Source organism: Anser brachyrhynchus (assembly GCF_964034855.1).
Source record: "Anser brachyrhynchus genome assembly, chromosome: 2".
In the NCBI taxonomy this organism is placed as follows: domain Eukaryota; kingdom Metazoa; phylum Chordata; class Aves; order Anseriformes; family Anatidae; genus Anser; species Anser brachyrhynchus.
The window spans coordinates 17,704,473-17,719,534 of record NC_137695.1 but is presented as its reverse complement, the minus strand read 5'-3'; the positions used below and the strand labels follow the sequence as shown (position 1 = coordinate 17,719,534).

Sequence of the window (15,062 nt, the reverse complement as noted above, 5' to 3'; positions counted from 1 at the left end):
GAAACATGTGCTGGAAAGCATCTTTATTGCCAATGCTCCAGAGAAAATACTGGGGAACACTTTTGTTTCTGCTGGTGAATTTATTGCCCCTGTAACACAAAAGACTTGCTCCTTCTCCAGCTGGTGGTGCCTGGGCAAGCTCGAGCCGCCTGTGCATGACCCAATCCAACTTGCACACCCAATCTTTCAAAGGTTTCTCTGTTTGCTTTGTCTCTCTCTTTTTACGTTACTTCTGGTGGTTTTTGGTGTGTGTTTTTGCTGCTGCTCACTTCCCACCCTTACTGCTCTCCAACTGCTCGCCGGGCAGGCGCAGCAATTCCATGTAAGGAGCACGGGGAAGAGAAGCATTCCTTGATTTTCTGTGCACAGTAACTTGCACGACATTTGATCATACACAGAGATTAAGTCATTCATGAATAGGGCCCAAAGGGAGGAACAACTCCAGAAAAACAACCCTCCTCGCTGGTAGAGCAGCATCCAGAACTCCACAGTCATCATTGCCACACTTACAGTTCGTAGTCTATCTGGCAACGCCAGGAATCCAACTGCAGGCTCTGTGGTTTAAATAAAATGTATCTACAGCAGCTTGGATCAATGTTTAAAAATGTTCCATGTTATTTTAGTCCAAGGACAAGCTTTTAAAATTAAAAGAAAACTTTGGCTTTAATTACAGATTAAAAGTGAAAGTTGTTTAAAAGGAATGCAAATTCTGAGAAGAACAGTAATAGAAACTATTTAAAAATTAAAACTCATTCTTGTCTCCCCCAGTGTGTGACAAGTCTCCTTGTAAATATTTAAAACAAAAACTTGAAAGTGATTCATTTGTGGACAGTATTTCGGGTGCTTCTGCCTTGCTGTCGTGGATCTTTGGCATAGCTCGACTTTTTCCTACATTTATGTTTTCACGCTAAAATAAATGTCAGATTTTGATGCATGTTGCAATGGCCAAAAAAGAACCACAACAGTAACTTTTACCCACTTTTTCTCTAAACGTTGTTACTACGTATGTGTGCTGCAGCACATGTCAGCACCCTATACGTAAATGCAAAGGGTTTATTCCAGATAAGCTATGAGCAATGCTATCCCAAAGCGGTTAGGTGCACAATGGAGAAGCTGCTGCTCTTGGGATGATTTTCAGCAACAATGGCCCATCTGAAAATCATTAGTGCATAGCAGTGGATTTTCCACATGTTCATATGCTGGACAAGCAGGTTGCCCTTGAAGTATGGTTCCCTGGGGGAAGAAGGAAAACCCAGAGAAAAGTATTCTATTGTCAGATCACGGTTTTGCTAGAGCCAGACAAAAATATGGTCAAGCATTCACTTGGCTGCTCTGCTGGCAAAACTATAGGGTACCGAAATGGAGACAGCTAATGAAGAAGGCAAAGAATGAAGCTCAGGAAGAAGATCTTAAAGGAGCACAGAATTTTTTTTTTCTTTTGAAAAATCAGAAGTAAGGTTAAGTATGCAAAAGTAATGACTTTTATATTTCTGACCTTTATTTTTATAAGGCCAAGAAGGTTTGGAAAGGGTAGCCTTTTCCCAATACCATATCTCATCTTTTAATTCAGATGTGTTTGAAATACCAATGAAAGAGTATTGAAGAAACCTAAATAAAAATGGGTATGAATATAAGTAGGCAGTATTTGATATTTAATGCCCCATTAATCGATAATTTGGCTTGAAGGAGGAAGAAAGTTGGCAAAAAGGAATGGAATTCTTTAGCTCCTTGTTTTACTTAAGAAAAATTCCCAATGGGCTTCACTTAAACAAAGAACTTTAGTTTTCCACTGGAAAGACAAAAAGAAAATCTTGGTCTAGCATGTCCTGCCACATGCTTTAACTGCACAGTAAAAGAGTATGTACTTGGATCCCAGGCACATTTCAAAAGTGTAGTATTTATTAGCTGCTCTTTTGCCAAGTTCCACTATTATCATTTTATTATAACTAAGGTATATTTTTACAAACTAAATTATATTTACGTCTTTAGTTTAAGCATTTGAAGGTATCAGAGTGTCACGTACAGATGACATACAATATATCACAGGAATTTGTTGATTTTCTCCCTCCTTGTCTCCTTTATAAACTTTTACCCTTTATCTGTGATTTTGGGGCATTTGACTTTCCTATAGCCATAATCCAACTTTAAAGACACGTGGGGGCCGATGGACAGCATGAACCCAGGTCTCTGCCCTACCCACTTCAGGCACCTTGTTACAACCCCCTCTGCTCCCCTTTGCTCAGCCTCGCCCAGACCTGACTTTTTGCCAAATCCTCCTTTTTTGCATACAGGAGATGCGGCGTGGTGGCACTCAGCCTCTCTGCGGGCAAGGGTGGATGTGGTGGGAGTGTGGAGCTGCTGCAGGGAGTCAGTCCAGACAACGGGATGGAAAGAGGACACGGCCATAAGGATGGCGAGGTCTTTGGTGGGCTCATTTGGGTCCGGGTGTTGCCGCTGCTCTGGGCAGGGATGGGGTGTCTGCAAGCAGCTGTGATTCCCGCAGAGACATGACAGAGCTTCTCAAACCTCCGCAAGTGCAGCAGTAATGTGGGGCTGAATAAAGCCTTTATTTTTCCTATTTTGTGCAAGGAATGAAGGAAGAGCAATGAAGGAAGTGCCAAATATGAGCACTTACATTCTCCGAGGGTCACAGTCTTTGATCTGTGAGCAAAGATCCCACTGAAAGCAGCAGGAGTTCACCAAATGAAGTTTGGAAAGCTTTGCAAACACATGAACTTTGTGTGTCAAACCATGTAGCATGCTCTGGGGCCAAAACGCTCAAAAAACAGACCAGATCTTGGCACACTGGATTTTTGCTTGGTCCAACACCAAGCACTTCTAAGGGCTTGATTTTAAAACATTGAGTGCCTGTCCATTCATTACTCTGAATCGTCCATCTGATGTAATTATTAGCCCCTTTTGAAATAATGGGGCATAGAGTTGGGGATATGAATCTGTAAGTGCACTGAAGGGGTATAGAGGACTCTGAAATACTAGTGATCTTTTCTATATGGAGATCCACAACGAATATAACAAACACAAATTAATTCTTACACATGCTGGTAGCCAGGAGAAATTATTATCACTCACAGTCTTGTTAGATGAGAACTGAAAACAGCAGCAGAAATGCTGGGAGGCAGTACTAAAATGAAAACAGGCTTATAAAGATACCTGACATTTTATTTCATTTAAAATGTTTAAAAAAGCATTTCTTTACCTTCGTTTAGCCAAAGTCTGGGCACGCAAAAAAGGCCTTTGCATAAAACATCAGCTCCACTGGGATCACTCCCTGCAGGTCAGCCTCATTGTCTTTGCTGACCACCATGAACGGGATTTGGGGTTTTTCTAGGAGAGCTGGGGCAAGTATTTCAGTATGGGATTTGAATGGGAGATACCTAATGATTTGTGGATAATACAACTGGGGGCCTGATTTCCCCTATTTTTACAAAGTTTACTGCCAGTCTGAAATGCTGTTCAGCTCCAAGCTGAAGGAGGAAACACAGCAAAACTGCAAAGCAGCAGAGATTACTGCTGAGCACTGAGGAAATGTGTGTATAGAGAGAGAGAGGTATATACATATGGAAGTATGAATATATTTCACAGATACATGAATATATGAATATATATATAAGTATGTGAAAGATTGTACAGTCTACACACATTACTGCAGTCTCTTGAGCTGAGAGCAAAACAGATATTTCGGCTTCTCCCCACTTCAGAAAGTGTTGCTAACCATCGAGTACTATGGGGCATCAACAGTTAGGAAGCTGCACCTCCTGATATTGCTGAGGGGAAAGGGCCATGGGCTTCACGCAGCTCCCACACAGCACTGGTTTGATGGCAGTGCCAGGGGATGGAATTAAGCAGTAACCACAAGCTACACCAGCTAACCACCAGAAAAGTGAGAAAAGAAGGATGGTGAGTTTGAGTGTGCCCTTGTAACATGCAATCTGTCACCCCTGTCCTTGGGTGCAGAGCTGTCATAAATGTTCAGGAGCAGAGGGTGCGACGTACACGCTGGAGCAATGGGAACCATCCAGGCTTCCCACGGATCTGACCACAACGGGGCAGCCCCACACCCTGCTCCTTGGGATGGGAGGAGCAGCTGGAGGAGAAAGGACTTGGGATGAAACTCCTGCAGTCAGGGGCAGAGACAAATCCTCCAGCACACCGAGACCTCATTATAACTGACCACAGTGTCTAGCCCACAAAGTACATGCAGTGCAGGGAGAGCAATCCTGCTGCTGTTTTGCAATGCATTACAAAATAGCTTGGCGAGCAGGAAGAATTTGAGGCAATTCGCTCCTGAAGAGCCAGGTCGTGAGGAGCCTTCGTTTTTCCAGCAAACTGGATTTAAGCTGACAAATAGTAACTGAGAGAAAAAAGTCTGACAAAGTAAAGGGGAGATGGAGAAACCGACAACATTTAACTTGATCTTCAATGGTGTAAATCTGTCAATACCCGCAAATGACCGCGAGGCCTCATGCCAGCTTTTGCTCTGAGATACCGTAACTAAGACGTTTGGCTGGTACCTCACATTGGAAAGAAAGTTTTTACATTTAGAAATGTAAAACATTGTAACATTTAAGGAATTTTGGCTACAGCCCACTAGCCAGCCTTCCTCCAGCTTCAACTAAGGGATTATTTTGAATGCTGCTTTGCTTTTCATGCATCTGTTGCCTAAATCAATGTGGAGGCATGAGGGAGGGACCGAAAACTGGCCTTAGAAATAACGGCATATTTTAGTGTCATAACTGAGAGTCTTGGCAATCCCTTTTAACTCGAAATGTCAGTGCCATACCAAACGATCTGGTCACCATAACCTCAGCTTCTGGCCATCAACGAAAGAACAGAGATAGAGGCTCCAACATCAGGTTTCAAGGCCACTGTGAAAAATTAAGGAAAACGCATTTCATGGCTCGTTGCAATTTTGCCTTACCTATTTTTGTGTTTCTTTTCAGCTGTTCCAGCTCTAGCTGTTTATCTGATCTTTTTCTGTTTGAATTGTTTTTACGTTTTCCAGATTTTCTACAATGCTGCTTACTTCTCCAACTTAGTTCCCTGCTTTAAACGCCCGCTCCTTTTGTTTTGTAGCTCACATAAAACTCACTCAGATTATTGACTTTTGTCCACTTTGACTGTTTGATGTATTTCTCTTTTAACAGGTCTAAAATGTCTATCCAATGCCATTTTAATGCCATTAAGCATACAAGACCTGCAATGGTCTTTAGGACCCGCCGATAATTTCCATGCCTACCCCTTGTATCTCACACCCAAATTTTTACGTTTGGAGTGAAGTGGATTGAACGAAACAGAATCCAGCTCTGCTTTTCTGTTTTGGGATAATTAGAAACTAGAAATTGAACTTTAGAGAGGCAGATGTGGGACATTTGGGGGGAACAGGTGTTTCTACAAGCATTCCCCTTGCTCCATCAAGTTGGCAAAAATCTCATACACACCACCCACAGACTCCCCACATTTTCTGAACACAACCAAGGAGTTTTCTGAGCGGCGGGGTACGGACTCATCTGCAGCCCATGCAGAGATTCCAGGTCCCCCTCAATCCTCTCGTCCAACTGTGCCAAAGCCCTCCCAAGGGCTCTGCTGTGAATGTGCATGGAGGATCAGAAGTCTGGTCTCACTAAACTGCTTTCATCATTGTGGTTCTGGTATTCACATTATGGACAAATGACCTAAAAAATTTCAGTTAAACACATAAAGGAGTTTTTTAAGTTGCGGAATGACTTTCAAAAACCACAAACCTGCAAAGGGAAATAGGATTTGCTGGATCAGATAAGATTACTAGTCTATCTGGTCAGGCAACTTCCAGCTTGTAGCTTTTTACAAAAAAAAAAATTAGATAGAAACAAGAGATGGTGAATAAAACTAATTTTGCAGTTCAATATTGAAAGAGTTTTGAAGATATTTTAAGAGAATCTCAGTCAAAAATCCAATTCAGGAGAAAACAACCTGGTCTTTTTATTTCTCATTATTATTATTTTTTCTTTAATTATGATCAAAAGATAATTTTTTCTGTTAGTGCTGGTAGCTTCTTGCGCTACCTGAGAGTGATCAGACCCTGTGTTGGAACAAGATCCTGTAGATGTTCATGCATTTGCCACCCATGTCAAAATATTAACATGGTAAGGAAAGTGCATGTGCTTGTGCCTGTGAGCAAACATAGTTAAACTCAAAACATTATCCTTATTTACTATGTATATGATCAAACACAAACAAGCTGCTTTCCACGAGTCTCATCATAAGCATAAAATATTTCAAACTCCTGGACTACTAAGAAGGTTACAGCTTTATTCAGCAGTCATCGTGCTCCAGATTTACAGGCCTAGCTGTGATGACTACGACTGGGATGTACCTGCTTAAATCCCTTCCACAGATGGGAGAACGAGCGCTGCCCGTGCCAAGTTTCAGTCTGGATTGAATTTTTACAGCTGGGTCATAAATTTGTGGATTAAAAGGGTTCTAATGGAAACACAGATACAGCCCTAACTGCAGCAACACGAACAGCAGCGCCGTAACACCACGTGCGGGATGCACCGGGAGGTTACCCAAAGCCGCCGTATTTATCCCAAGCGGAGGGGGGATGCTGGAACACGCAGGAACCCCACGCCAGGTATGAAGTTTCAATTCAGACATTTTTCCAGAGAGAAGTGAAAATTTTTATGGGCTCCCCATTCCTTCACATTTACTGCCACAGGATGGGACAAGCACAGCTTGCGCCTGGCTTTCCTGTACCCCTCCCCTCCCGCTCACATTTGGTGTATTGCATGCTGTGTTAATATGTGGCACCGAAGACAGTGTTTGCTCATGAAGGAAATGTATTTCATATGTAAAAGTAACTCACTGGGCAAAAAAGGATGGGTTTTGTCCCTGGAATTTCTCTTTCTTCTCGTGCAGGTGCCACATGCTGCAGAGCTCCAAGGCGCAGGATGGGCACGTTTCACAACCCAGTGCGGGGGGCCATCTGCCTCCAGGCATAGCTGTGCACTCAAAATCACTTTCCCGTCAGTGATATATCGAGTTAAATGTGTGATTACAGAGGACCTTCCCCAGAAGGGAGGAAAGCGCTCCCTTTGCAGAGCCCGCCACCACTCCCAGCAGAAGCAGCTGCAGCCGCCGGCGCTCACAGGCACCAGGGCAGAAGCCGTGCTGGCGAGGCAGCGTGCAAGCCTGGCGTTCCTGGTATAAGTCACCTGCACAGGAATCTGGCTACCCAGGAAAATCCTGCTCTAGCTCTGGAAAGGCAGAAGGAGACACATCCATTTCACTGAATCAGTTTTCCCAGGTGGTAATTTCACACAGTCTTTAAATATTCATTGAATTAACTGCTAATTTTCTCGCTAATTTCCCCATTATATTCATTATTAGTCATGTAGCCTACAGCTTAAACTGGAAAACATTCTGATTTATGCCTGTGTATTTTTCCACACACACAATTTCCTGCAACATTCACATTTGGGCTGACCTCAGGTTTTAAAACCCAGCATAATTCTGAGGCCGTTTTGAACAATGGGGAAATGGGGATAAATATTTTATTCTCCTTGAACACACCTTTGCTAAATAAATGAGTCCTGAGGCTTGGCCTGGAGCATTTGCTAACTCTAACGAGGAGTATTAAAATACATGGTTGTTAGCAACTGGTGACAGCACCATACGTTTTCCTCGCTGTGTCTAAGAAAGGTCCCAGGCAAGCACAGGGATGTGCGGCTTTTTTGGCTGCTGTTGAGAATATTTGCATTGGGGAAACATTAATGGTCTCAGAGAAGCCCCAGCAAGCTGCTGTGAGGGCATGGGCAACAGAAACCTGTGGCCACGGAAATACGGACAACCCCCTGGTTCTTCAATCTCACTTATTTTTTTTGTCAAATGTTGTCATTTTTTCCATTCCGAATCACTCACGCGAAAGCATCTCGTTCTCTGTGATGCTGTCGGGAGCTGCCGGGCATGTGGGCTGTTGCCCTAAAGTAAGCTGCATTGGAGAAAATGCTCTGCAGCCCCGCAGCTGGCGTGAGCTCGGTTTTACCAAAGTACACAGAAAGTTCACTGTGGCATCAACCGAAGCAAAACCAGCAGCAGACGCGCACGGGTACTTCCCCTGCTCCCTGCTGTCTGCACCACAATGACACCCAATTGTATCCACGAACATGCTGCTATCACAAGCCCAGTGCATGACCCAATCTCCAGAATTTTTAAAACTTTGAGTTTTAGAAAAACAAAACCAAAAACAGAGCCCAAAACATGCATAATCATCTATATCTGAAAACAAACACATAAAACAAGGATGCACGGTGTTTGCACCCGGCTCTTGTGAGAAAACAAATACTCCCTTTTCCTACAGAACTGCCCATTTCAGAACAGGGAGTGGAGAGAAATGGCTCAGAAAAGCCAATAACAAAGGAGCTTCCCCCCCGCCCTCAGGAGGGGAAGGTCTCCCCTGCCACAGCAGCCCCCGTGCCCAGGCTTTGGGGAGGATGCTCGGCCCCTGCACTCTCGGCCGAGCCGCCCGGCACAGCATGATCTTCCTCCATTCTGCTACCTGAGAAATTTTGGTTGAAACCGATACATTTCAAAAAATAAAAATAAAATAATAATAATAAAAAAAAGATTCTGTCATTTAGAGATAATGACTCATTCCACTTGCAAGATAAATGTTGAGAAATCAAGAAACTAGAGGAGGCTGGGAAGACGAACTAGAAAGAAGAGCTTGTTTGATTTCCGCTATTCAGACTGAAAGAAATGCAAGAAGCAAACAACCAACTTAACTGGGAGGGGAGCAGGCAGGATCTTTAAAATTCTCAAGTTTGGGCTATCATTATAAATATTAAACTTGACGCTGTCCCTGTAGCAAAGCAGTTTCCTTTTAATCTTTCTTTAGGAAAAAAACGTCAGAACAGCAAATTAAAAGCAATCCGCTCCCCAGTTCTCAATTCCACACTATTTCAGTGTCGATGAATCTGGCCATGTAATAATAAAATTCCTGCAGAAATACAATCTTAAATGCGCAACCTTCAAATCGCAGTTGCGCTGCTTTGTGCATTTAATACTGTACTCGACATTCCCCTTTTTAATTTCGCTTCTGGAGAACATTAGGATCTGCAACAAGGACCTCCTTCAGCTCTCCCAGGTTTGCATTTATTTTAAGGTATCCCCAAGGTCTCCAGCACCGTTTAGACTGAACTTGCAAAAGTCACTAATGCTCGCAGCTTTTGCTGGTCCCTCGAGTCATTTCTGAAAACAGGTTCCATTGTGCTCACATTATGCTTTTAAATTTTATAGCTCGTTTTTAAATTACATGTTAATTTCTAAAAATGTTAAATTGAGAGGAAAATTTGGCAAGGACCACACAAAACCACAGGGCTGTTCTACAGTTTTGTGTCTGCACAGTGCGTATGTGAATGCCTACACCCTAATATCTAAGTGGGGCTCTATGTGGGCCTGCTCCTGCAGCATGCTGAGCGCTGCCTCAGAGATGCTCAGTGTGCTGCAGTAAGAGTCCCAGGATCATGCTTTATAAATCACAAACTTTGCAAGATCCAAATCAAAGAAAAAAAAAGGAAGGCGAGAGGAAAGAAAAAGGCAGCAGTAATGAAAACATCAGAAACTAAACACACTCCCGAGTATAAATGCCTAAAAATAGAGATCAAACATTTTCAAAAATCAAACAGTCATTCAAGATTTTTTTAAAGCCACCCTCCTTCCCAGGCCTGTAAGTCTTTAGTTTCCTCACTATTTTTATTTGTTCTGGCTTTTCTGCTGTGCTAAGTAACATATAAATTGAAATCAACAAAAACTGCCTGCATAAAGAAGTTAGAAAGCTCCCTGTCCTGCCATTTCAACACTCTTTCTCTCCCTCTCGGTTTAATTTTTGCTTTCTTTTGCACAACACAGCTCACCAGACAGCGATATCCCAGAAAGTTGGGCTTTTTCATTTCCTTGAACTGTAACAATGCAGAGCGTTTTGTTTCTGCAGGTGACCAACGACACAGGACTCGTAGAGCACCAGCCGTCCGTAACCACAAAAACAAAGTCGGCGTTTTGGTAATCCATGAAACAAAGACTGGCGTGGGTGTTTCAGATTTACATCCACCTTCACTACAAACATTATTAGGTCTTTTTGCTATATGTTTTTTGAAGTGCTTGTTGCAGCCGGACTGTTATTTCAATGTGCATTTGGGCAACAAATAGAGATAGGCGAGTCTGGTTTTAGTTATTCCTGTCATACAGAGAACCTGCTGCGAGTGAAAGCCTGCCAAGGACTTAATGAAAACTTGTTCTCTAACATGGATTTTTAACTAAACAAAAATACTGAAGCAAGCATTTCAGTGGTCAGTTTAAGACATATTTGGCCAATAATATATATTTATATATTATACCTGCACAAGGATTAATCTGAACTGAAAATTTCTGCCTTAAGCGAACACATTCACGTATGCCACATTATATATATGTAAGCATATCAGCTTACGACAGAACCGCTTACATATGTGGCATATCCAAGCATATTCACAGCCTTTTCTGGTCTGTTCTTTCTGAGCTGGCTGTACCCTGTCCCCCCACATCCTACACCGCATCCCCTCCGTGCACGTTTGCTGCACGAGCTCCACAGCCCGAGAGGGAGGGCAGGGCTGGGGGAGGCAGCAGTGCAGACACCGTCCGTGCAGGGACAGAGATTTTGTGGTTGCTGCTTCTGCTCCAGCACTAAAGCTGCTTCTCACGAGCTCACGGGAATCGTGCAGAGGTACAAAGCGAGGCCATTCTCCCGACTGCCAGTTATACAGCCTGTCCTTGATCTTTACACGGGATTTCCCGGTTGCATGAACCCAGAGTAGCATATGGTCCAGTGTTTATAAGCATGTTAATGACTGAAATGGGAAATTGTACTACCCATTTTCCTTATAAACTTTAAACTGCAATTTCTTGTTTCTGTCACCGGACGCTGCGCTCATATCCTGTTAATTTGGTGCAGGCTACTGAGCCGCTTGTGGCCACGCTGACCCCAAGCACTGCAGGCACTGAAGTGACCGAAATCAGAGCCTGGCCCATGGCATGGAGCAGACCCCACCAGTAAACTTTCTGCTCACAATCTGCTACAAAAAGGTGCTTTTTCAGGAAAGCACAATAAAGAATTTCCTTCAAAACAAATGACTTCCTGCTCCTACGAGCACAGTAATACTGTCAAACATTTCTCAAAAATAAAATGTCAATCAATTTTCACCCTGTGTTTTTTTGACATCCTGTTCAAAACGTCTTCATAAACTAAAACATCTATCAGGAACTTCAAAATTCTGCTTCAGCCCCTTTGTGTTAAAAGTTAGCTGCTTTGTGTAACAAAGGACTGTAGAGGCAAGCTCCTTTTAAGCGCTGATATCTCACTTGAAATATCCACTTGCTGCTACCAGGAGAGACACAGTTGGACACACGCTGTTATTTTGCTTAACCAAAGTGGAGTGCAGCTATTTTTGAGAACACAGACACAAGTATGCTGTACGACTGCACTGAGAGCTGCCATCCCAGGTGTTGTTCAAATTACACAGAGAAGACAACAAAAATAAAATGTCCTTATTTTCTCCCATCCTAGCAATCATTTCTTTAATTTCATCTATTTCTGAACAGTTTTATGAAGGGATGATAACTTGAAAATATCTACTTTTTCATGAAGGAGTCAATTCCTGCATGTTACAACATCATCAGAAAACCATTAGTGGGGTTGTAACCTTGTAGCTGAAAAAAGCCTACTGTACCTATTATTTCCTGCATGTGCACTCACATATGGGTAGGATATATCAAATAATATATAGCATGCACATGACCTTTTTCTTTCTATTGGCAAGCTACTGCTTGTCTGGTTTGGGGGTGTAAAAAGAATAAAACTACATCCTGAGAGCTGCTAGTGTGTTCTCACCAGAGGCCATGGCACTGCAAAACATTAACAAAGATGTTTAAGAAGTGACTTAAATACGATCTCAAGAGGAGTTCCATAAATGCCAGTTATGAACTTTAAGGACAAATATACCGGTTTTTAGTCATTCCAGCCCAGCTTGTGAACTCAGTGCAGTTACAACGTGCCTGTCTCAGCCTTCTCATTAGAGACCATATTTTTCAGTGCAGCTTGGAACTTGGCAAGAAGAACTTAATCCAGTAGCAAATTTATTACAATTTTTAAAAAGTCACTGTGTCCATTTTTAAGTTACGGTATAAAAGTACAGAAAAACAGAAGTTTACATATCTGAGCTGCTGCATCTGTTCTTGAGTAACTTTTCACTTAAAAATAAAACTTGGCAGACAACACAACCATAATGCGGACCAAATGCATTTGGTATGTTGAAAAAAAAAATCCCTAAATGAATAGAGAGAGTTAATTTTGAAATGTATTCATCGTGCATGCAACGTGTTCTTGCTCCCCACAAGATCCTGTTTCTCTATGGGGCCTCCACTCCTGCCTTGGTCATCTCCTGACAACCTGCACGTACCAATGTCCTCCTACCCCCACCAGAGCATGCGGCCTTCTGAAAAGCTGGTCGCCCCTTCACAGGGACAAAAATCATGTGAAATATGCTTGGAAAGAGGAGGCAGGAAAAGGCTGCAGACTTGAGAGGCTGCAAAGGAGATGGGCACCCCAGCCTGCCTGCCAGGGAAGCCACAAGGAACCAAGTACAACATCTAAATCTACAGTTAATTCAGTGCAAAGCCCTCCAGCACATTGCAGCAATGTCTATCCATCCATCCCAAAAGTGATGATGCCTGTGAAAGGGCCACTCTCACAGGGAAAATACAAAGGGCTGCTGTGATGGGCGGAAATCCCAAGCCGCCAGCTGAGACCTTCAGAGATTTGGAAGCAGAAATTAATTTTTTTCAAAGACGAGAGGACAGCCTTTGCGTTATGTCCCCAGGGAAATTCAGAACAAGATTTGCAAGAGGAGCCTTCCAGCACTCACTGCCCCACAGGGACCTGAGCAGGTCCTGACCTTGCCCTGATTTACAGCAATTTGCTGGCATGAACCAGGCAGCCCCACATGCCTTCCTCTGGTAACACAACGGATGATGGAAATCATGCTTTTATGTTTTTATTGATAAGATAAAAGCTATAAATTATGTGTAACCTCTCAAAAGCATTAAACCAAGATCTTTAAAGGCCGAGTCTGTGGCTCCTTAGCTCAGTGCACTGTGCCTGGAGAGTGGTACAGAAACCGGTCTAAACTGATTAACCCATGTAATCATGAGAGGCAAAGGCCACGCAATGGAGAAGGCACCCTGAGGACAGCAATCGGGATGTACAACAGGGGAAGAAAGTCACATGCACTCCACCAAGGGGCATATGGCTCATATAGGTGCCACAAACAGCCACCTTGAAAATGGAAAGTCCTCTTCCTTCCAGCTGGGGCCACAGGGTACTTCACTCCAGAATACTCAAAAGTTTTCTTCCTCTTTAGGCTTGCCGTAGTGCTGGCAAACAGGCCTACAAGTGTCATTTTAAAAATCCGCCCTGTAGCTCCATTTAAAATGCAAACCAGCTCCATTTAGCAGTCAGTAACAGCACAGAGCTCCAACACTGCAGAGAGGACTCCTTCAGCAATCGCGAGGGTCAGTAGGAGCTATCCCCTCTAGTAAGAGAGGACGGGTTGGAGTTACCCACTCTCATACAAAGGCAAGGACAGGAGTTTCCCTCTCATAGGAGAAGATGAACAGGAGTTACCCACTTTTGTAAAAGGCCCAGCCAGGTGACACAATTCCAGGAACACCAACACCAAAGCTGTATTAGAAATGATGCAGAAAGAATCCCTTACCTGTCCGGTAGACAAAATTGCCCTCTGTCTCTGATGACGATGGAGACACCAATTCCTCCTCAAATTCATTGGAACTAAATGAACCAGAGTGATTCCTTTGCCTTGTTTTTTCCATCATAGCTGCGTTAGTAGCCATGACGTGCCTCAACGAGTCATTCAGGTAGCGATTCAATAAGCTGCTTTTGTATTTGGGGGGTGACACGTAATCCTCATTGGCACTTGTTTCTGGTCTCACTCCTGTTTTTATGACTGAACTTTCAGTTTTAATCACAGTGTGATGAACTGGTTTGTTGTATCCCCCTTCATTCATATGGTTTCTTGGAGGATTCTCTCCATCTGAAAACAAAGGCAGAAAGATATAGTGATACATCAGATACCTAATATTTAACAAGAGGCACTCTCTACATGTTTTAAAGTGCTATAAATATAACTAAAACTAGACAAAAAATTTTAGACATCAACATTAGCCAATTACTTTGATTTTCTTCTGTTCACACATTACTCAGACTAGTTCCCAGGATTCTCAGATGTTCCTGCTATAGCAAATTAATTAGCTGTTATAAAACAGTCTTTGGGGCTAATTTGTTTGTAAGCAAGACAGAGCAGGTAAGAAAAAGAAAAAAAAAAAAGGAAAAAAAAAAAGAGAAGTGCCTTAATGTTAAGCCTTTCAATATCTGGTTGAATAAACTTAATTTTTATTATCATAACTTGGAATTTGCTTCTCCTGAATACTGGGGCAAATTTAAGCATATTTTGTTAAACTGTACTCTTTTAGCTGTCCTGCAAACAATTTTTCAAAGGAAAGTACATACCAAAGAAATGTGAGAACAAACTGAAATGGGAACAAATAGAATTGAAACTGAGTACAAATTGAACCATTCTTTTAAAAATTCACATACACATTTCTGGCAATGTTCTGTAGCATTTTTTTCCTCACAACTGGCAGAAAAGAGTACAGACATGATTAGTAACAACATTGTATTAAAAAAATACAGGGTACTATTAAAAAAGTTCCTACATTCGTTAATTTGGGCAAGAGAGAGATTTTTCAGAGAAACTTTAAGGTAAATGCTTGCAGGTAAAATACAAACTAAATACAGTAATTTCTAGTTAAGCACACAATAAGCCCCACTGCAGTTAATCAGATTGTCTCAATGATGTGATATTGATGTAGCCCTTCCATCTAGGAAAATAACTGTCCAGAGCCTTCTCATTTCCTTACACTGACAAATGAAACCATTTTTTCCTTTAAAGCAGAAT

At 42.5% G+C, this 15,062-nt stretch overlaps 1 protein-coding gene across 7 annotated transcripts in view; it reads right to left on the bottom strand.

Moving 5' to 3' along the window:
• Positions 1–15,062, bottom strand: part of MKX (mohawk homeobox) — a 48,641-nt gene that overhangs the window by 21,442 nt on the left and 12,137 nt on the right. For all 7 annotated transcript variants that reach the window (XM_080583353.1, XM_080583348.1, XM_080583347.1 and 4 more), the window contains exon 5: positions 13,803–14,138. In XM_080583353.1, coding sequence (XP_080439479.1) covers positions 13,803–14,138 — 336 coding nt within the window. The remainder of the gene's footprint in view (positions 1–13,802; positions 14,139–15,062) is intronic.